This window comes from Cebidichthys violaceus, unplaced genomic scaffold (genome assembly GCF_023349555.1).
Source record: "Cebidichthys violaceus isolate CVI_PGR_0920_01 unplaced genomic scaffold, fCebVio1.0.p SCAF_125, whole genome shotgun sequence".
In the NCBI taxonomy this organism is placed as follows: Eukaryota; Metazoa; Chordata; class Actinopteri; order Perciformes; family Stichaeidae; genus Cebidichthys; species Cebidichthys violaceus.
Window position 1 is genome coordinate 161,228 of NW_027176291.1, and position 22,889 is coordinate 184,116.

Consider the following 22,889-nt stretch of genomic DNA (forward strand, 5'->3'; position numbering starts at 1 on the left):
TATCGCTGGTTGGCGTTATTTTACAGATGATGATAATTTCATCAGATTGTCGGTGGTTCGATCTCTCCTCTGGGCTGAAGACAGCAGACAGCTCTGATTAAATATGAAGATAAATTAGATTTGAGGTTAAAGTTGGTTTATATCTTTAACAATTAAAAAGCACTTACAGTTATGTACTCTAGTACAAACACCACTGCTGGTTTGACTGTTTATGATACAGAGAATATGTAAGTGCAAAGTAAGGTGTGAGATAGCTGTAGCGATGCCTCTTAACATGTCGTTTCTACAGTCTAGCTTTAATTCATCCAAAATGTTCTCATGGGTCAGAGTTTCCTTACAGGTGATCACATCCTCCCGTCAGCTTTTTTTTTATCCAGCACGTTTGCGTTGGAAGTGGCCTTACTCCTCTTTCAAATCTGCATTCTTCTCATACAGATACTGAGGAGTGCCTCCGAGGGGCATTGACCAAGCTGGGAGTGAGGGCGGGTTGAACTTATGTACATCTTTGCAAAAGCCATATATTAAGTACCCTAGAAGTATTTTAAATCTATTACAGTGCATATTCTAAATCCTAACCTGAGTACCAAGTATTGCACACAAGTAGAATTCATTGTGATGGTTGTCTTTTCCATCCATCACAGAATACATTTAAAGATCTTCAGTGTTAGCGTTGATATCATCCTTCCTATCCTCTTCATATGTCCCCGCTTTACCTCCTGCTGTGATGTTATGCTGTTTTATTTGTAGACTCCACTCTCATTTTTCAACAACATATCTCGAACACAGCAGTCTCAGCACAATCCGTGCTGGTTGAACCCGAGCTGTGAGAGGTGCAGTTCGTCTCCCACCGGTTTTAATGCCGTAATAACTCCTGGTTATGAATATGTCTGACAGCTAATAAGTTTCTCTCCTCTCTGTTCCAGGTTATCTATGCACTGAACACAAAAAACGATGAACACGAGGCGGCCATCGCCACTCTGAAGGAGGCCCACGAAGAGGAGGTGCAGCAGATTCTGTCAGAGACCAGAGAGAAGATACTACAGGTCTTTACGTTTGATGTAATTAATTAGACACTGACATCCTACTTTTGAATGAAGTCGATGTTTTCTGAGTTATACCATCTGTTCTATGTTGATTAGACATGTCAGAATAGTTAATGTCCTCCATGTTTATGTTCAGTTTAGATGTAAGAAGGACACAGGGTACCAAAGATGTTTGGTTTCCTGAACATTTAGTTAGAACATTTTTGTAGAAGTACAAAAGTATTATCATCAAAATATGCTTACAGTACCAAAAGTAGTACTCATTATGGAAAATGGCCCATTTTGGAAAACAATGTATATTATTATTAGTAATATTGTTATTATTACAATTTATAATACTACTAATAATGATGATAATGACAATAATGATAATGTTATTATCATTAACATATGATCATTGAAAGATTCATGTATCGTATCACTTTAATGTTGCAGCTGGTGAAGGTGGAGCTTGTGATTAAATTCATCAATAAATGTAGTAGAGTAAAAAGTACAATATGTGCCTCTGAAATGTTGTAGAGTAGAAGTATAAAGTAGCATAATAATAGAACAAGTACATCAAAATTGTACCCGTCGATGGGTATAAATGAACATTAAGTTAGATAAGTAATGTAATCAATCACTGCTTCCTGCTGGGGAAAAGTAAATGCATATTACAGTATTACTTTTAGAATGATTGACAACTCATTAGTTATTGATAGCCTGTTTTTGTTAAATTGATAGACTAGTGGAGCAAGAATTTCTACTCTATGGTATAAGTGGGCTGTGATTACTTTTTGACTATTGATTCAAGACTTTAAGTATTTCAACAGCCGGCGGGGCTCTTTAGAAATGCGGTCACATTCAGGTCAGTCAGTGAAGATGAGACGGTATCGCTGTATAACTTACACTCATCTTTAGCTCACTAAACTACAGTATTTCTCTGCACGGCAGCTGCACGCTATCACATGGCAGCCGGAGAGCCGAAGAGCCCAGATCACATCTAAAACAAACTCATCAATATTTAATCTACTGAATATTAATTATTTACGTCTATATGTCATCTTTCCTTGTGGGAATTAGTTGCTTCCCTAACAGCAATGTGACCAATCATAAACAGCTGAACACACATTTACAGACATTTACATGCTATACTTTTACACAAAGTCGATCATAATGAGCTAAATCACAGCCAAATCTAAAGTATATGTCTATTAGACAATCTAATTCATAAATACACATTGTTTATTTACTCTCGCCCAGGAGACCGTATTATTACTATATATATTTTCTGTCATGTTTGTTACTGTGGCTTATGTGTTGGAAGATTACATGAGAAATGTTCATAGATGTCAATGAAATCTGGTGTTTTTTTCCCATTGAACATATCCGCTAATCCCTCACAAACTACTGCATTCCGGCACATGCATCCTGTGTTCTTCTGTGCGCTTTGGTGCACGATCACATGAGGATTTCAAATACTTTCCAATGTTCAATCAACAGTACAAGAGCAAGATCAGCGATGAGATAGACCTGAAGAGGCGGATCCAGTCTCTGGAGGAGTCCATGGAGCTCCACGAGAGGATGAAGAGACAGGCGCTGGCAGAGTTTGAGAGCTACCGTCAGAGAGTGGAGGACATGCAGCTATGCACTGAGGCTCAGGTAGACAGAGGAATGATGCAGAGTGTGTGTGTGTGTGTGTGTGTGTGTGTGTGTGTGTGTGTGTGTGTGTGTGTGTGTGTGTGTGTTGAGAGGCAGCGGTGCCTGGCCTGATGCTGCAGGTAGTTAGTACTAATGTCTGGTTCTGTCTGCTGTTGTGAGGCTGAGGAGTTTCTCTTGTCTGTCAGCATCACCTCAGTGTGTTTGTCAGGATATCTGACTTGTTGCGAGGTAGTATAAGTGATCAGAGCTCCTTATTCACCTGTTACTTCAAGTTTCTTGTATGCAGATAAAGTTAAGATGAAATTGAATGCACTTGTGACATTTAGCTGAGTATGTGTCTCCGTTGGCCAGATCACAAATATGATTTCAGTCCATCTTGGTCCTCCCAGCCACCAGAGCTGCCAGTTTGGTAACTGCTCAATAACAAGAAGAAGAATAACATTCCTTATATTACTAAAGTTACAACAATATCAGTTAAAGGTGCTTAATTCAACATTCAGAGCATTAATATAGCAACAAACAACTATTTTCTATGTAAAGATAGAGTGGAGTAATGTCTACCTGAGCAGAGAATGCAGTCAACACAACAACATGAATAATACCCACGCAGATCGTTCAGTGATTGAACTGATCAGGGATCAGATAAACGCTGCAACAGTTCACTATGATGTTATGTAATGTCAGAGTAACCTCAGCTGCCATATCACAGTGTGTAGATTACATTACAGTCATTTAGCAGATGCTTTTATCCAAAGCGACTTTCAATAAGTGCATTCAACATAGGTAATCAAAAGTCACCAGAAGTCATAAGTACATTTCCTTTTCCAAACAAGCATCTAAGAGCATGAAGCAGAGCATAACTCAGAGCCAAAGTACAGTGCAGAAACAAAGAAAAACAGTAAGTGCAAAAAAGTAATACGAATACAATAAGTGCAACAAGCTAGTATGAAAACAATAAGTGCTAAGTGGAAGGCTCAGGGTAGCACTTCCTGAAGAGGTGGGTTTTCAGCCTGCGCCGAAAGATGGGCAGCGACTCCGCTGTCCTGACGTCAGTGGGAAGCTCATTCCACCACTGTGGGGCCAGGACAGAAAACAGCCGTGACCGGGTCAAGACCAGGTCGAGCGACGGGGCAACCAATCGCCCCGAGGCAGCAGAGCGAAGTGGTCGGGCGGGGGTGTAGGGCTTGACCATGGCCTGGAGATAGAACTTGTGAGCGGCTATTTCCACATCTCCCTTGCTGACATAGTTACAGTGCGGAGGGGTAAATATTACATAATGCATCTTGGAAAGACGGATGCATTTTTTATATATCTGACTAGGACGCGTGTCAAGCACCTCCCAAGGTGGTTTTTAACAACTGATTTTCAATCCGCACACAGTAGCGGTGTTTCCATTCACATATTTTAATTGGTCATTTTGAAGTATTGCATTAGAAAAGCTGTATGGAAACAACATTTGCTTAACTTCAAATTCAATTATTTTTTTTAATCTAAAAAGAGTTGATGCACTAAATGAGGTGAGGAAATGCCTTTGCCTTATAAATTCTGACATTGTGAAAAATCAACTCACATGACTGATCAGCTGTTTCCACTGTCGGCGTCTTCTCGGATGTATATTTATATTGTCTTTGTCTCCGGACAGCACGAAACATGGACAATACTAACTGACACGATAGACTAATTCAAACTTGCCCAATTAACAATTAAACTAATTCCTCACAAGATTGCTTAAAATTTGCTTGATTGTTGAATTGTTGTATTATGTCTGCACTTACAATGTCAGCTAATGGGTTTCACCTTTTCTGTGTGTGTGTGTGTGTGTGTGTGTGTGTGTGTGTGTGTGTGTGTAGGTGTGGTGTGTGTGTGTGTGTGTGTGTGTGTGTGTGTATGGACAGTGAACATTGCTACAAATCGATAGAGTAGTACAGGATGAATAAACAGACGGATGACATTAGTAAATCGATTTATATACAGTGTAGATGATGTGCAGCTCTGTGTTGAGGAACAAGGGAAGGGATGGAATTAAACGACTGGATGAATGATTTTTAGCGACATGTAAAGAACATGCAAATATGCAAATGTTCCCATTATTTGATTCCAGAGCTGGGTTGAGGGCTCTGTGTTACACAAAAGTCCCCATTGGAGTGAACCTTTTGAGCTTGTGCTTTCAGGTACAAATTGCACCGAGCAGTTAGCGCGTGTCGCTGATTGTGTAATTATCTGCTGCCTTCATAAGTGAAATGCTAATTTCAGACTGTGCGGGCAAATTAAATGAAAGGCGTGAATCTGTACATGTAAATCTGGCCCAGAGAGATGTTTATCATTTGCCTTGCCTGCTTCATGAAACTGTGACTGTAGAGACCACCCTTTAAGTCATTGGTATTAAATATGTCCTTTTTTGTTATATTTGTGGACACATATTTATAGAGCGCTGTTTGTTAAGATGTTAAGGTTTTCAGTTGTAAGTTAGAGCAGCCAGAAGGTCAAAACCCTCCGAGCCGGAACATCACCACCTGACTTAGAGCTCTTTCAAAGGTTTACCCACAGTGTAATACGTCAACCAACCCATATATCAACCCTCCTGTAAGCGCAGTCTTGTCTTCCTGTCTTCTTTGGCAGCACACGCAGCGCGTGGTGTCCATGTCGCGGGAGGTGGAGGAGATGCGACGGTCCTTCGAGGAGAAGCTGCGCACGTTCAGCCAGGCCCAGACCCAGTTTGAGCAGGAGAAGAGGGCTGCTCAGGAGGAGCTGAAGGGCCAGCACAGGCAGGAGGTCCAGGAGCTCCTCCGCAGCCACCAGAGTCATAACGCAAACTACAGCAAAGACCAGGAGAAACTGGGGCAGCTCCACAAAGCCGAGGTAACGCACTCGCTGCTGCGAAAGTAGAGCAGAAATGAAAGGCACAGCAACAAACTAATCACAGCAGAGACAACCAGAAGAAAGTGGGACAGCTGTGATTGTTACATCATTTTCTGTCGGTTAACCTGCTGCATCAACTCAAACCCTTACCATATGTACCATATGTGTGTGTACCAAAGGGTGGGGAGAGGAACTGGACAGAAGTAGTTTTATCTCTGTCCTTCTCATGTTGTGCTGTTGCAGGTGGATTCTCTGACGGAGCGGGTGGAGGAACTCAAACAGGACAAGAAGAGACTGGTGGAGGAGTACGAGGCCAAACTCAGCAAGGTACTGTAGCCACTGTAGCGGACATTTGCTGCTCGCACACTGCAAACGTTTTCTGTTTTCCGAGATGGAGTATTAGTATTAATATTAAATACATCTATGAAGTGTTCTAAACAGGTACATTTGTCAAATAATACATTTATGTATAACCCTAAGAAATGCATGATGGTGGAGTCTGTCCTGTTCATAATCAGATGATAAATGCGAGTGCATCTGCAAATGTGTTTTCTAACGGATGATTATTCATTTTCTAGGCCACAAATGTCAGGCTTCACATTATGCTCCTGTTTTCTGAATTTTAATCCCTCCTCAACCCTCAAAAATATCTGAAATTCAGCTTTTGTTAAATAGCAAATCAGATACGTATTATTGATAAGATATCTAAGTCTTATTTAATGTTTAAAACATTCATTTTAATATATTTTTAACAGCAAATTGTCCAAAGATCTAAGGAGTATGTTATTGCTGTCCTGTAGATGTCTCATCTGGTATTTCTTGAGTTGTTTTAGCATTACAATAAAGACATGCCCCAAGGTGTTGCTGAAAGTAAAAAGTGATGGTTCAAAAAGAACCACATTTACATTTATTGGCACTATTATTTTGACCTTGCTCGAAGTGAAGGCTGTGATCTTCAGATTTGTGTAAAGCGAAAGCCGCGATTTAATTACTGCATTTAACAGCTATTAATTTCAATAAAAAATCCCTCCTCACTGACAATGAACACTGTCAGCCAAGACATCTTGGCTTAAACTTTTACTTGTGTTGATTATTTTCTCATGAGATTGCATTTTGATGAGAAAGCTTTTCCAACAGTTTCCAATTATATTCCCAATTTTTTTATAAAGAAAAGAGAGAGAAAAGTAAAAAACTAAACTAAAGATCAGTCTCCATGCCGTAGGCCTAATGTTTTCAACTTGTTTGGATTTAGGTGTTTTTTTACACCAGTCTGTCCTTTCACAGGCTCAGGCTTTTTACGAACGCGAGTTGGAGGCCATGAAGAGAACTCAGCAGCTGACTGCCGACAACCTGTTGGCATGGAAGCGCACCGAGGCCGAGCTGCGGCGGGAATTCCAGACTCAGGAGGCAGCGCTCCAGAAAACTCTTGGAAAACTGAGGACCGAGTTGGCCAGGATAACGGATGAAGCTCGGGAAAACCGGGAGAAGTCCCACAGGCTTCAGGCGTCCCTTACCACGGCTGAGAGCTCCGTCAAGGTGAGTCTGAGCCCCAAACACCTGATTCAAACACCTCACCATCTTTGGAGTCACATGCTTTTGCTTCAAGTGGATTATAAAGACTAGAGGGGACAGGGATGGTACCAGAACATCCTGTAACTGAATCGAATAAAGTCTTTGATTGGCCGTCTTCTGATGCCGCTTTTATGGACAGCCTACAAAATGTGTCCTCTGTAATGGATGATAAATTGGGTATATAAAATAAAAGTTGTGTATGGGATGAAAATGAGATGAAATGGGGAACAGTTTTCATTTATAGTGTGATGTTAAATTTCAACAGATTAAATTACAAAAAGTCTATTTTCGTTTGTGTATAGCCCCAACGCATCCACAAGCATGTATCCATTAGGAAGCTACGGAAATGGCAAAAATGGGGTTGGCTTTCACCAGTTTCACTCTTTTCCCCTGATCAAATATGCAAATGAGCCTTTCAAGTCTTTTGTCCCAAATCTTTTGCTGTTATCTTTTTTTGGACATTCTCAGCACTGGATGTCATTATTTTTTTTAAATTCAAGGCTTTTATTACGGTTTTCAAATGAAGCTGTTGTCATATTTTATGACGTCGTTGCGGGTATATAAATAGAATTAATACATTTGTGTTACTCGTAGATTACTGCTTTGTGTTTGGCAATCGGGAGAGCAAACTTTGACTGCAGCAAAAATATAGTTTTTGAAAAGCTAAACGCCAACAAATATGGATTGAAGTATTATTTTGTTAGATAAAAACAATTTTGGAAATCATTTCCATCTATCTTTTTCTAATAAATTTAGACTTTACAAAGCTCTGGATTATTATTGGAATTCTTTGGATCATACGAGTTAGGAAACAATATACAGCCACCACTGGAATCTAATTCTTCAAATAGAATAATATTAGTGTAGCCTAATCTTTATCTACGACGATGCAGAAATGCTGGGTTTAAACAGAATGAATAGACATGCAAAAAAAATAAAATAAGAGGTGCGCATCATTTAAATGTTGATTTAGAATTTGAATGTCAACGTTAGCCTCAATGCTTCAAACTATTCTCTGCATCTCTATATTGGTACCATGTTTGCATTTTTGCAAAGTGCATTTTGTGTCGGGCAAAAATAGCAATGCTGTGTTCATCTTTCTACTCTGTTGAATTCTGTACGGCCTTTGGAAATAGACGCACATGATTATCGCCATCGTTGAAAATAAAGTTGACATGTGCTCCAGGGGAAATGGTTAAGTCGTTTTTGTAGTTGTTATGAGATTCTGTGAAGTTTGTGTGAAATCATCACTGATTGCACAGAAGACGGGATGGGGGAGCTCCCATTCTCAGCGTTACTGAGAATGTTATCAAGGTCAGCCGCGGAGTGTGTGCCTGGGGTTAATAATTTCATTCGTTTTCAGAGCAATTAACTGTAACCCAGATAAGAAACGACAACAGAGCAACAGAGCAGAGAGCTTGAAACCAACTTCACTTGACAGCTCTTCTAGATTCTCTCATATGGTTCAAGAAAACAGATTTCAGAGGGTAGAAACAATTTGATCCCGTGTTTTTTAGTCTTTCACAAAGTGCATGGCTGATATCTGGTATTGTTACTAAAGTAATATCCCAATAATCTCCTAATAACAGCCTCAAACTAGAAACATATCTCTTAATCCTCCATCTCCTGCTGTGAGATGATAGATTTTAAATGAACAAGCTCGCAGCAAAACTTGTAATCTTTGTTTTGATCTTGACAATACACATCTCATATCTCATCAATCCTCTTGCCTAGAGTTCGTAATCATTCGGTTTCCAACAGGTAGCACTTTGCTCATGCAGAGTGACATTTTTAACACTCTTCACTAAATTTCTTTCCACTATGGAAAATTAGAGTGTTGCACCAAAGCAAAATGTTCCCTAGTCTCAGGAGGCATAATTACTGTGCCGGCATACTTCATGGGTAGAAATAGTAGCATCAAATATCAACTTTACACAGGCGAAGGCACTTGTAGTGTCAGGTTGCTACAGCTTATCGCTCCAGTGTTCTCTGTCGTCCTCCTTTAGCTTATGATTTATTGGGCAAATCTCCAGAGAAATGCAAGCAAATGATCGCTCGGAGTAACTGAGACAGACGTAATTAATCGTGGACTGTTCACAAGCGTCTGTAGAAATATGCAGGCCAAAAATTACAAATTAGCCCCCAAGTGAAATGCTCCACTGAAGCTGTGTTAAATTGCTGCTGTCACTGTCTTTGGACTAAATACTTCACTCTCAGGTAAAGCCTATCTGGACTGGTTAGGGGAAGCTTTTAGCAGGATAAAACAATACATCATTGAAAGGACAGTTTTTGAGGCTTTTTATATTTAAATGTAAATGCAGGGTTTGGCCATGTCCAATAAGGATGACTGACAGAAGTGAGGCTCTGTGTGTGTGTGAGCATTTGTGTGTGATTTATTTTACTGTATATTTAATATTATGAGGGGTGATTCAGAGGTAATAACAAAATGCCAGCAACTATGGGATTTCTGTTCACGCCTATTTAAATCAACATTAAACTATTGACCTCCTCCAGCATCACACACACACACAGACACACAGGTTTGTACACTGTATTTGTAGGGAGCCCCTATGAGAAAATATGTTCCCTAACCATTGCTAAAAATAGACCTCAGCAATTGCACTTGTAATCCCTGCTTCAGCAAGATGTGCTAATAAGTACAGCAACCAGGTGTCTGAGGAGGAAATTACTTTATTACCTTGTAAATGAAAATGAAGTATATATTCTTGTGAAGATTTCCATGTTCAATTGGAACCAATGGTCTTAGCATAACGGCATACTTAACCTTTAACAGCCTTCTGAAGAAGCTAGGATTGAACAACATATATACCCACTTTCCCTCTCAATTTCAGCTCAAATTGGTCCTCACATAACAGACAGTTTTATATCATAACTTTGACGTTTAAAGTGATATAGAATATGAATATGAGCGATTGTTACCCAATCCTTAATTCAATCTGCTTCTAACCTACCTCAGTCCCGAAACCACGTCTTAACCCTCAAACAGCCCTTTGACGAAGTGGAGATCGCACAAAATTGTTCTCACTTTCCAAAAATGCTATTGTGCTCCAAAAAGTCTTCTTAAAATTGCTGTCCTCATGCAATCTAAAGCTCACATTGGTCCTCACATAGACAGACACACAAGACACACACACACACACACACACACACACACACACACACACACACACACACACTCATGTTTATACACTGCACTTTTTAGGGACTCTTGTTGAGATTAATGTTATCTTGTTTTAACAACAACCTGCGTAACCCCAACCCTGAACCCTCAGATCAAGTCTTTACCTTCAAACAGTCTAAAACACTGATTGGGCCTCACAAGGATGTACAAGATGGACAGAACACACACACACACACGTACACACACGATCATGTGTAGTTTGTGTGTGACTTCTCAGTGGTTATTATCACACTGAGGTTTCTTTGTCTTAGCCATGGCAACAGTAATTAAGTTTGAGGCAGGCCGTTTGATGGGATTGAAAGATGTGAAATTGCCCCTCATGAGTTGCGACAGAGTGCTAAATCACACAGCTACTGCACTGTGTGTGTGTGTGTTTGTCTGTGTGTCTGTGTCCCTGATGTCTGGTTCTTATTAATTGAGCAGCAGTCAGCATTTACATTCTTGATCCTCAGTGTTAGTAATAAGCTACCAATATGCTTCATTCTGTGCAAACTAGCTATGGAAGTCTGAGATGTCAGAAAACTCACTGTGGGCTTCAGATTTTGTATCCACAACTGATGCAACATACTTATTATACAACATATACATAACATAATTTTTTTTTTTAACTGTGATTTCTCTAATCATGAGCATGTGGATGTTTCCGTCTTCCCAGTAGCTGTATATTTCCATTAATCTAACCCTCAAAGCCTCTTTAACTGTGTCAAATATGGATGAATGGTACTTTTTGGTTTTATGAATGATCAATCAAAATACAATTCTCAATATCTTTCCAGCTAAGGGCCCCTCACAAGACAGAGCCCCATAGAAAGATTTGACGTGGCCTATTTTTTTCAACAAAAAAGACAATTTAAAACAGGGGTCGGCAACCCGCGGCTCCGGAGCCGCATGTGGCTCTTCAGCCACTCTGTTGTGGCTCCCTGAGTCTACATCCACACTAATACGTTTTCGCTTTGAAACAGAGTTTTAACAAACAAAAACGATCTCCGGCCACACTGTGTTTCAGCATTGTTTTCCAGATGATCTCCGTCCAGACTAATACGCCTGAAAACGAATATCACGTGACTATTCACGTACACTGGGCTTGTGGGTGGGGCCGGTATAAACAGGAAGTAGATTGGTTGCTCAAAGCCGCTAACCGTGGCCGCTCCGTAGGTCTGATAACCCCGCTGGACACGCCGCTCACTAATCGCTCCAATAACAGCAGCTTCCTCCGCAGACATGCAGACTTTAACTGGACAACAGCTGCTAGTAAAGACAACAAGTTCAGCACCACCTGTAATCAGTTGTCCATGTTAAATGAACCTGGTAGTCGATCGGTAATCAAGGCTGTTGTTGTTGGTGATTTTCCGGGTAAGGGTCACGTGATAGGGGCGTGACGAATCAGGGAAGGACACGTCGTGACTGCTAAGAACCAATCAAGTAGCGAACGTGGGTGTCTACGTCATCGTTTCTAAACTTGCGTTTACGAGAGTCCACACAAAGAGGCAACCCCGGAGTTTTCAAACTCCTCCGTTTTCGGTGCTTTGAAAACGCGGCGTAGTGTGGACGCTCAGTGTAAACGTATTAAAACATATGCATTTTCAAATGGAAACGTAGTCGTGTGGACATGGCCTCAGACTTTGACAAAAAATAATTGACAATAATATGACATGGAAATAAATAACGGTTGCACCTCTTGTCTTGGAGTTTGAAGTGATACTGTGTCACTGAAAATAAAAAAAAATTGCAATAGTTTGTCAACTAAAATGTGCGTCACATCCTATTATGTCGCTGTCAAGTGCCTTTCCCTGCAGGTGGCTAATCATGTTTGCAGACCCCCGCCCTCGGTAAACTATCAATGGATAAATCCAAAAAAAGAAAAGTCACAGAGGAAAATAGAGAGTTTAATTCTGCGTGGACGTATTAATTTGCTTTCACTGCCAACGATGCTGGCTTACCTGTATGCTTGATATGTGCAAAAAATGTAATGTAGAAAGACACTTCCAGAATAAGCACACAGCATTTGCTTTAAAGTATAATTTATTTGGTGGAAAACAGGGCAAAATGGCTCCTTGGATAGTAAAGGTTGCCGACCCCTGATTTAAAGGAATGAATCTGAAAAATGTTCACAGACCCCCTGGCAGAGTGCCACAGAGAATCACTGTATTAGAGGTCTGAAAGTGTCGAACATGATTAATTACAGAACAGTAAATTTATTAATATGTTTTTTTCCACATTGAGCCAGACGGGTCTAAAGTTAACTTTTAACTGGCGTTATGCTGGTTTGACATTTGGTTTTAAACTGTCAGCTTAAAAATAAACAACGTTGAAAAAAGTCTGACACAAAGAAAAAGATGATAATTGAAAAACAATCAAAAGCAAATTGTTTGAAGAGATTGTAAATAAAACAGGAACAAGTGTGTTACATTCATTCTTAATAGAAACCTTGATGGAAGATTATTTCTCAATGCCATGTGTTTTATTTTTCACTGCCAACTTTGCTCAGCACCAATACAACTTTTTCAAATACAAGCGTTTTAATGCCAATGTTTCTTTATTCAGTTCAGGTTGTTTTTTTTCCAATGCCAAGTTTCATTTTCATTGCCAAAATATAAAGTCACTTTCCTTGCTCCATCATTTATTTCTCCGTTGATTAACAAGGAGACACATCAAGCACTTCTCAATGGTCTTGTTTTCAGTGACTTAATTGTCTTCGTCAGGTATGGCTGATACTCTGTGTGTTAACGGAGTTTCGTTTATTCTCTGTGGCTTTGATTCCTCTTCAGGACTTAACCAAGCAGCTGGACGAGGTGACCCAGAACTCCGAAATTGTGGAGATCCGTCAGAAGGAAGCCGAGTGTGAACTAGAGGCAGCCAGAGACCGAGTTCAGCAGCAAGCGACTGAAATACTGCTCAAAGCCAGTAAGACCCCCCTCCTCTCTCATATGGACTTGCATTCATAATGCATACTAGCACCCATGCTACCCTTAGGACCCCTCCCTCCTGGGCTTGTCGTGCTCACACATCAAACATACCCACTAACAGCTCCTCTCAAGTCGTCTGTGGCATCATGGCGTGGAACACTTTAATGGCGTAATGTTGCATACACCCAGGCTAATAGCATTATCAGTCCCTCAGAAGCAGAAGAAACCCTTCTCACATCAATTATGCCCGGTTTAAGGTGTGTGTTTTTGTGCACTCATGTCGGATAAATGGTCGCATGTTAGAATCTAATACCGGGTGATGTCTTTCCGTCAGTGCTTTGTGCAACAAAATTGCATAAACATTACAGTCTGAAATGCGTGAGCGATAGCAGCAACCCAGCGCAGAATTATGTTCGGCCCATTAGCTCCTATGAGCTCCTCGTGCCCAATGAGAACGCTTCATCACTTTCCACTGGAGCTGCTTGCATGTGAGGCAGACAGATGAGATCTAGGTGGAGCATGTAACTATGACAGCACACTGTGTTCACACTGAAGTATACTCAAGCAAGAAGGTGTCAAGGCACCAGGCCAGCGGCTCTGTCACATCTGTGAAAAAGGTCGCAGCAAATTACCAAACAACCGTTATTTTGATAAACTGACCACATATTGGAGATCTAGTTAGTTGCTTCTAACTAGAAAATACCACCGTCTCCAAAGCAAGAAATGGGCTAACATGAACAAAATGTCAGGGTGAATGAATGAGGTTAAACAAAATGGGAATTCAGGAAATTTACTCCATTAATTAAACTCATTGACAACCCAGGACTGAGTTGAAGTATAAAATGCTGACATCAGTTTATTTAGCACATGATGGTGTGGTTGTATCAACAAGAACCGACCCCCGAAAATGTCAATATGCAGATGACAATGCTTTCCTCTTTGCATTCTGCTCACGCCTGTCGGCTCTGTCCCGTCATAGGTCAGATAAGCAGCCTGCAGGCCACCCAGATGACCCAGGAGGCAGCGATCAGGGACCTGGACAACGAGAGGAGCCGGCTGAAGGACAAAGTGCTGAGGATGGAGGAAGAGAGGGAGTCCCTGCAGAGCCAGAGCCAAGCCCTGGACGAAAGACAGAAACAACAGCTCCAGTCCCTGGAGAAGGTGTGTGGGTCATTTGTATTCACCTCAGGCTGGAATAACACTGTGGTGAATAAGCAATAAGCCATCAAGATGCTGTGACTGAAGTCGTGGTAGACTCTCCTCAAGACCTGTTTTTTTTATCCTTCAAATACAGTTCATTAGTAAAAGAGTCTGTGCTCATATTTTGGAGAATAGGTCCTTGCATAAAATAAACAAGTCAATTTATACCACAGAGAAAACGCAAAGCAAGTGATTAGCATGCATTTCAGGATTTTAGTAGTTTCAGGGACAACAAAATGTCCTGACATTGATGTCCACGCATTTAAGAATGTCAGAAGCAGTGTTGAATCAGAGAAGCTCGGTTGCCAAAAGATGAGATTATTATATTTCAAGTAAGAAGCTTGTACTCTCTGTCTTTCCATTTTGGCCTGACCCGAGCCCAAAAGTAGAAGACCATCTGTTGGAGCTATGAAGCAATTCTAATACTTGCTCTTCTCCAGTTTTTTCCTATTTATTTTAGTTTCTGCAACACTGCTATTTATGTGACTTTACAGAGCAATCCCCCTGTGAACTCTGGTACCTCATGGTAAACACAACACGTGAAGGCGCGAACATATTGCTGTATAGAATGCATCAAGACTCCCACTCTTTTTCTGTATTCTCGTCTTTCTCCACCTGTCTGAACCCCAAGAGCTTCTTTCAGTCAATCTGTCGCAGAATAGCTCTCAGAAATCTTAGACATGCAACAAAATCGTATGCTTATGAGCAAAAGGGAGCAAAAACGGACCTGCAAACATCAAACATCAAAGTTTCAAACCTGTCGATCACTGCATTTATAAACTTTGAACAACAGCTAAAAAAAACAAACAAGCTGCTCCTCTTTTTAAAGGTCAGATGATTTAAGGAACAGTATAGTCAGCAGACCAACCACAGCCGACGGTAAATGTCAAGTGTTGCTGCTTCATGTGTGTTTTCCCATCCCTTTATCGCTGACATTTGTGCTGTGTAATCCTCTGGGAGCTGGCAGAGTTCTCGCACTGCGCGAGGCTGCTGTGAATTTGAATGTCTTCCTCGGGATTATAGAACGTCTCGCACCACTTAAAAACTTTACGGCACCTTCCTGTTATGGCGGCATACAGCGTCCCCCCAGTGCTCGACTGATAGCTGACATTAGTGGATTACTCGCAGTAATCTGGCTGTTGGTGAGAGTACTGTTGCTGGGGGCTTTTCTAACCTAACAATCATTACATAGAAAAAAAACTAATTTGGTAATATCAAAGTGTGTTTTCCAACTTTTTCGCATTAATGAGTGATAATTGTTTTTGAAAATAAGCAACATTAGCGAGCTGGGAGGGAAATAACTTTTTAGGTAATGTTAGTGGTCTTACTTAACTATAGAACATTGTGGAAATGTCATTAAATGAATGGGAGGCTTGTCTTTTTCCTTCTTTCTTGTTAACAGTTTCTTTTCCACAATTATGGGTTTTTTTTCCACAAAAGAAGAAATTAACCACCCAAGATCTCTTCATGCCCTGCTGTTCTTATTGTCGCCCTCGGGTTTGTTTGGCCATATGACAACACAGCAGTTTTGCTCAGTTTGACCAGCTTAATGGACATTTCTTGGTAGATTTCCAAAACAGCCCTCTGGTTTGGAGCAATTAGTACAAACCAATATGATCCCTGGTGGGTTTTTTCACGTTGTTGCCAATGTCTGATGTAGTCAATAATCTTCCAGATACTCACTGGTTTTAAAATGATTGGTACAGGGCCAAATGGAATGCACATTGTGTGTGTTTTAGGAAAGGCTGCAGTGTGTGTTTTAAGTGTGTTAGCAATGAGGGAACACTGTGTTCTTATAGCAGACGTTGGTCGATGAGTCCCAATGATTTCAACAAATTGAATTGTTAATATGCCATTTCTGGATGCGGCTGTAAAAATTTGCCGCGTATGATTGAGTTTAGGAATTGACAAAGGAAATATTTGACATACAAAATTCACCAGACCGTGCCAGGGATTTAATCCAAAATTAGTGTAATGTAGTGAGATGTCCCGAACTGATTCTAAGGATTACTCATAGGGCCAATCTGGGCATATTATAGTGGATTGATATCAGCTAAAGTGAAGCAAACAAATCTGATCTTCTCTTTACTGTCCTCTACTGTGTTTTATCCATCTCGGCCTGCTCGCGTTGCAGCGCTGTTCTCCTCAATTAACCCGTGTGAACTTGACGCCCGATCGCGGCCAAAAACAACCTCGACCGAGACATCCCTAGTATGTCGTCCTTTTATTCATCACCTTTAAAATGATAAATAGTTCAGCAGATACCTGAACATCATACCAAAGAGTTACATCTTAATGCATAAAAACATGAATTATTGTTATTGTCAGCAGAAAACCAGAAGTGTGTTGTGCAGGCAGGGAAATCAAGTAAAAAAGATATCAGCAACTGACTTTGAATCTGGTCTCATTAGGAGTCAGATAATCTTGATACACACTCTAACGTGAAATATTCTCAAAAGTAGTTTATTGGCTCACTTTAGGGGACTTTTACTCTGCCTAATGTCAGCTCAAGTAGCGGATATTACTGCTCCCATGTGGCTTTTTTTTTGGCGCAGTTTGGCTTATTAAAATTGACTTCAACTCATGCAATGAAGAAACAGCTGCTCCCCTGATCGAACCCAAAGTAAATGGGCCGCATATTACATTTTTATTTTCGGTTTTTCGGGAACATCACTCTTTTCTGTGACCTTATCTGTGATTCATGCCGTACCAGAGTCCCAATGACAAACCTAGTGCGTTGTTGCCGAGTACAGAGAGCGTTTGTTCTTGCCTTTCTGTCTCTTACACAACATATGGATCTCGGTTACAAATAAGCACAACTTCATTCTCCCTCTTCTGCGCCCTCTGAGCCACATCTTTGGCTTTTATCCATTCCTACGTTTTACCACGTTCCTCTGTTATGTCTCCAGTTTAAAATCTGTGAGGCAGCTCGCTTCTGATTCAACTACCACTCCTCTTACTTATCCACAAACCAGTCACTGGCAAAAAAGACTCATCAGCATGCTCTCAATCTCTAACTAAAACAGAGCTCGCCTGGCAGAGCTCGCCTGGCAGAGCTCGCCTGGCAAGCTTTGCTATTCCCTTTGCACAACAAGTGCAAACAAGCTGCAAACATTAGCACACCGAGCCAACTAGCTTGCTACCTACTGAAGTAGCATATCATCACTCCTAAAGCATAGAGTTGGCAAATCATGAGCTAACTACTTTATTTTGTGAGCCCAGTTGGTGACCGACTGATTCATTTAGTGGGAGCCAACATATTTCAAAGTTTAGGCTGACATTCGCTGCTCTGTCCTGCTCTTTATTGGATTTAGGGGAGTTTACACTCCAACTCCGCCTTACAGAATTGTTACCAGAAGAGTTAAAGAATGTCAAGTGCCACCGTTATCATCTCGACAGGCGTAGCAACAGTAACTACAAGGGCCGGGGCTTAGCAAAAGGTCAGTTAACTGCATCGATGATGCTGACTACAACATCAGGAAAACGTTAAAAAAAAAAAAAATAGTCAAGACTCCATTTAGAATCAGAATGATGGTCAGGTTGTGTTGCTGAGTGATTAGTGGGTCTACAGCGCCACAATCAATAACCCCTTTATCTATAATCCCACATGGAGTGTGAAAAAAAGAGATTTGTTTTCAGCTTGTTGGGTTTTGGTGCTTTAGGAATAACAAATATGAAGTGAAGTAGTGAGGAATCAAATTTCAGATACAGATACAGACAGCATACAGGATTGATTCCGTGGCTGTTTCACCCAGTAAACACTGACGTGAAGGCTGAAAAACACAGCATATGGGGTGAAGGTCAGCCCGAGCTCCTTCTGTGTGTGTCTGTGTTGCTTATCATAATGCTCAACTCCAAACATATTTATGAACCTGCTCAACGTGCGCATGCATATGCATTTTCTGTCCTCGTCAGACCCTGCGGGAGGAGAAGTCGTCCCACGAGAAGGAGATGAACAACATGCGAGGTCGATCCGAAGAGGAGGCCGGCCAGATGAAGGAGAGCCAGGCCCGAGCCCTCGAGGAAGTCGCTAAGAAACACAGAGTGACCCTGGAGAACGCTCTCAACAACGCAGAGAAGGAAAAGAACCGCATGCTGGCTGTGAGTACGCACGTACACATATATTCGCTGATATACTGTATATATATCCAAGGCCAGACCGATACGCAGGGCGGACATTCGCCCATCATGGATAACCCTGTGTCTGTGTTTTACGCTAATGTGATGGAGGCGCTAAAACCTCTAACTGACGACTTGACTAAACCTCCCTCATTCACACACACACACACACACACACACACACACACATGCTATCGGAAATGGAAGAATGCTGGATAATAATATGTTCGACAGAGGGGTGCATCAGATGGCGAGCTCGCCGGGCACGACGAATGAGAATCCACCAGATTAATTTTCAGAACGCCGCGTCTTTGTGTAATCAGCGTTTATTGCTCAAAGCCGGAGGAAAACAAGCAGCTGTATGTTTTAATTGATCCTGCATCATCAAGCTTCGGGCTCGTCTCAAACCATACAGATCCTGTCTTTGAGAAGCTTGTTTTTCTCCCAGTCTGGAATAAGTATCACTCTCTTTATGGAGACCAGAGATAGATAGTAACTAAGTACATTTAGTACAGTATTTCTGAAGGTAAGGGTCTGCAGCTTTATGCTTTCACTCCACCCTACAGTTATCTGATTGTTGTAGTGATGTGCTTATTAAACCTGATGTCTTGGTATTGATCTAACTAACCAACAATACATCAAGAGGTTACTGTTAACTTCACCTCAACCCTTCTCAACATCTCTCCTCGTTCTGATACTTTAAGTACATTTTATTGGTAATTCTACCATATTTACTCACGTATATTTACTTGCTTTAGTAAAGGAGTACTTGAGTATTTGTTTATTGGTACTTATACTTAAAGAAAACATATGTGTGTGTGGTTTTTTCTGGCCACTTATTGACAGCAAAACACGCTCTAAACCTATTGTAGGCAATTTATTTAGAAGCATTTTTGTTAAATGGTTTAAATTCTCATAACATCCCAACAGCTGATAATATCAAATCAAATGCTCTGAAATAAAGAAAAGAAGCTGATATCTGTGGCTGTCACAGGACAGTACTCAGTCCAGTGACTTCATTCAACCTGCATGAAATGATTGGATGGCATACCTGCCCGTCTACCTATGGTGTGACTTTGGAGGGCGGCCGATACATCCAGCAAACAATGAGCAACATGAGCTATAATTTGGAGTGATGTTTCTGGGAAATTGATCCATTGTTAATGGGAAAATATCAAGTAGTGCAGCTTAACATCAAGAATCTGAACACCTTTTTTCACTACTGGATGGATACAAGTAGTGACACATTGATAAACCCCTTTTATAATTTCACAATTTCCACTATTCTTTTTGCCCAATTTGAAATTGAAGAGTGGGACATTCAGGAATGACTCAGTCAAAACACAAGCTGTCTCTCTCTCTCTCTCTCTCTCTCTCTCTCTCTCTCTCTCTCGCTCTCTCAGTCTCGATGCATTTTGGATTCGTCGCCTGCCAAAAGATTTGGACCTGTCACACCACTTCAGTCTGTTGATGTTACACAATATTTGTTAATGAATGAGTGGTGATTTTGGATGACAGATGTCCCACGGTGTCTGCATATGTTTTAGTTTGATCAACCACTGACCATAGTCATGTTGTGTGTGTGTGTGTGTGTGTGTGTGTGTGTGTGTGTGTGTGTGTGTGTGTGTGTGTGTGTGTGTATGGAAGGAGGTATACAGACCATTACACTAGCCAAAAATACAGTATATATCCATTACTGTTTGTTAGTTTTTTTTTCAAGAGGAGACGGCAGCTCTCATTTACCTCCCCACAGACGCTCTGCTGGTCACAAGCCTGCTTCTCTAACCTCTGAGCTAACTTCACATTGTTCACTGACTGTGCCATCTGTTACAAGAACTGGAGAGAAAAAAAAGAAACTACAAGCTCTCTTTGCCTTGGGACTCAACTTGAATTGTACATTTCTCGTGTCTCACGAAGGTCTAAATATTGTTCCAGAAGCTTTTCTGTTGTGATATGAATACAGATATTAAAGGAATTAGTGAATCCAGGCATTGAAATGCAGATCATTTCCTCATTTTTGTGGTTCAAACCTTTTTTACTTTTTTAGTTGGTAGGCTTGACTGTAAATGTTGATATGCAAAGAAAATTAGACTATTTATTTCTACAACCCAGCTTAGTTTTAAAAAGAGAGAAAAGGCATAAATGTTAAAAGCAAAACAGTCAGCTAAATCAGCTAAAGGTGATAGCAGTAGTAGAAAACTGCAGATTGGGTAACAACATGAATAAACAGCATTAGGGACAGTGACTATACTGTTTATGTACTATAGACATCATTAGACTTTTTTGGCGGTAAACATAAGGGTGAGGCTTAACTCAAAAACAATATACATTCTATACAGTACTCAACTCGCTGGGCTCTCTATGGTCCCAGAAAAGTTCTCCATTGAATGGCGTCAAGGAGAACGGAAAATGAAGGATGTAATCATATCACTGCAAACAGACAAACTGTTTGACGGAAGTCGATCAAAAGACGTCAAAAATGTTATAAAATGTCTGAAAAACACAAAACTTCTTCTACAGCTTTATCCAAGTGTCTTGTGCCTTCCTGTGGGCTCATCCAAACACAACTGGAGGAGTTTGTTTTGAGCAGGAATGCTTTTCGAAGTCTTTTCGCAGTGATATGCTTTCATTTTTTATGTTCCGCTCTCCTTAACGTCATTCTATAGAAAACTTTTTTCTGGGACCAAAAAGAGCCTGGGGAGGTGAGTACTATGTACAATTTATATCGTTTTAGGAATTAAGAATTAGGAGCCAATGGGTGAAATAGGAGCTATGTCAGAAATCTGGCTGCGGTGATATCCAATGGACAAGATTATTATTTGTGTTTATTTCTGCTAAACTAGGAAGAAAGACAGTTTCAAGGGACCATTTTTCAGGGAAGGATTGGATATAATGACTGGACCAACAGAATCTATTAGATTTAAAAAGCCCCTCGGGGTATTTTTAAAGAAGACATCATATAGACCCAAGAAGTTCTTTTGCCTTTTAGCTCTATCTAGCTATTTTGCTGTTCAAGATCTGAATGTGCTTCATAAAACGATAGCAGGGATCGCTATAGCATCTGTTTTACCTTTTTCTTCAAAAATAGCAAAAATATTTCAAACTGGTTTCTATTAAAAGAGTTGTATCGAGAGTCGGTGAAGCTGATGCTTACAATCGCATATGCCTGCATCCTCTGATATCGTGTCAACACGAGCAAAAACAGAGCAGATTTTCAAAAGTATGACTCAGTGAACAAGCAGCCCCTTTAAAATAAAGGTTTGGTGTTTGTAATTTCTCTGCAGAGGGAGAAAACATCACATGTGGAGCAAGTGGAGTGGCTCAGATACCTGTAAAATGTTTTGCAATTTGATTAGGTTATCTATAGACTAAAAAACATCAGAAGGGGCTTTAACAATGACTAAGAAGCTGGCAAAGGAGGAAAGGCAGTCTACTGACGTGGGAGCACATTTATATTTTCATCACTCATAAATGTCATCTTCAACTCCTCTGAGCTCACATAACCTAGGCTGGTTGAAAAACCTGCAGGAGCTTCTGTCAGTGATATAATGTAACAAAAGAGATTCAAAAAAGAGACGAATAGAAATAAGTTGTCAATGAAAACAGAGTTGAGAGATGTGGCAGCTGATGGAATCCACATGTGTACACTACTCAGCGCGCCTGATGACTCACACAGGTGATAGGAAGCTCTATCGTGCTATTTTTGGGGCGTTGCTAAATCTGCTACTCTCCCTTTTCACATGCAGAGGCACACAGCTGCTTTAGTGTGCAGAAAACAGTCGAGTACTAATTAGATTAGCACACTACCTACGCGCGCGAGGAAGTGTGGCAAATGCACGGTTTTCTGGTTTTTGAAAATGTGTGCAAAAAAATTTACTTTTCTGTGCTGTAAGGACATTCTTACACTGCATGATTTGTCACTTTTTTTGCAGTTAATAAAGGCACAATGACTATGTGACTAATTAAGTTGAGCTTTAAGATCTTTCAAACGCATCAGGAAGTGAAGGCTCGGAAGAGGTGTGGGAGTTTTGACATTTAAATGGGTGTACGGCCCTGAGATTTAATTTCATGGTCCTGCTTGTACGCTTATGACACTCACTACGCGTAAAACTGCACGTGGAGAATATAAAGTGGGTGAAGTGATCAAAATCAGGACAAAATGATGGAACGATAAAAGACATTAACGTGAGCTTGTGAGCTGAGGGATTTGAATTTGGCAGCCAACTGATACTAGTGTATGTGTGTTTGTTCCTAAAACTTTCAGCATAAATATTTCACCGCTACTTACTTAGCACAGTGTGTGGCGACCCTAACAGGACTTAAGCTCATACATACAGTATACACCCA

The 22,889-nt window shown here is 40.7% G+C and overlaps 1 protein-coding gene across 2 annotated transcripts in view; it reads left to right on the top strand.

Moving 5' to 3' along the window:
- The window catches only part of fam184ab (family with sequence similarity 184 member Ab), a 134,768-nt gene that overhangs the window by 51,761 nt on the left and 60,118 nt on the right, over positions 1–22,889 (top strand). For both annotated transcript variants that reach the window (XM_068706930.1, XM_068706932.1), the window contains exons 2-9: positions 924–1,043; positions 2,526–2,684; positions 5,304–5,543; positions 5,787–5,870; positions 6,828–7,079; positions 13,086–13,221; positions 14,203–14,384; positions 18,339–18,524. In XM_068706930.1, coding sequence (XP_068563031.1) covers positions 924–1,043; positions 2,526–2,684; positions 5,304–5,543; positions 5,787–5,870; positions 6,828–7,079; positions 13,086–13,221; positions 14,203–14,384; positions 18,339–18,524 — 1,359 coding nt within the window. The remainder of the gene's footprint in view (positions 1–923; positions 1,044–2,525; positions 2,685–5,303; positions 5,544–5,786; positions 5,871–6,827; positions 7,080–13,085; positions 13,222–14,202; positions 14,385–18,338; positions 18,525–22,889) is intronic.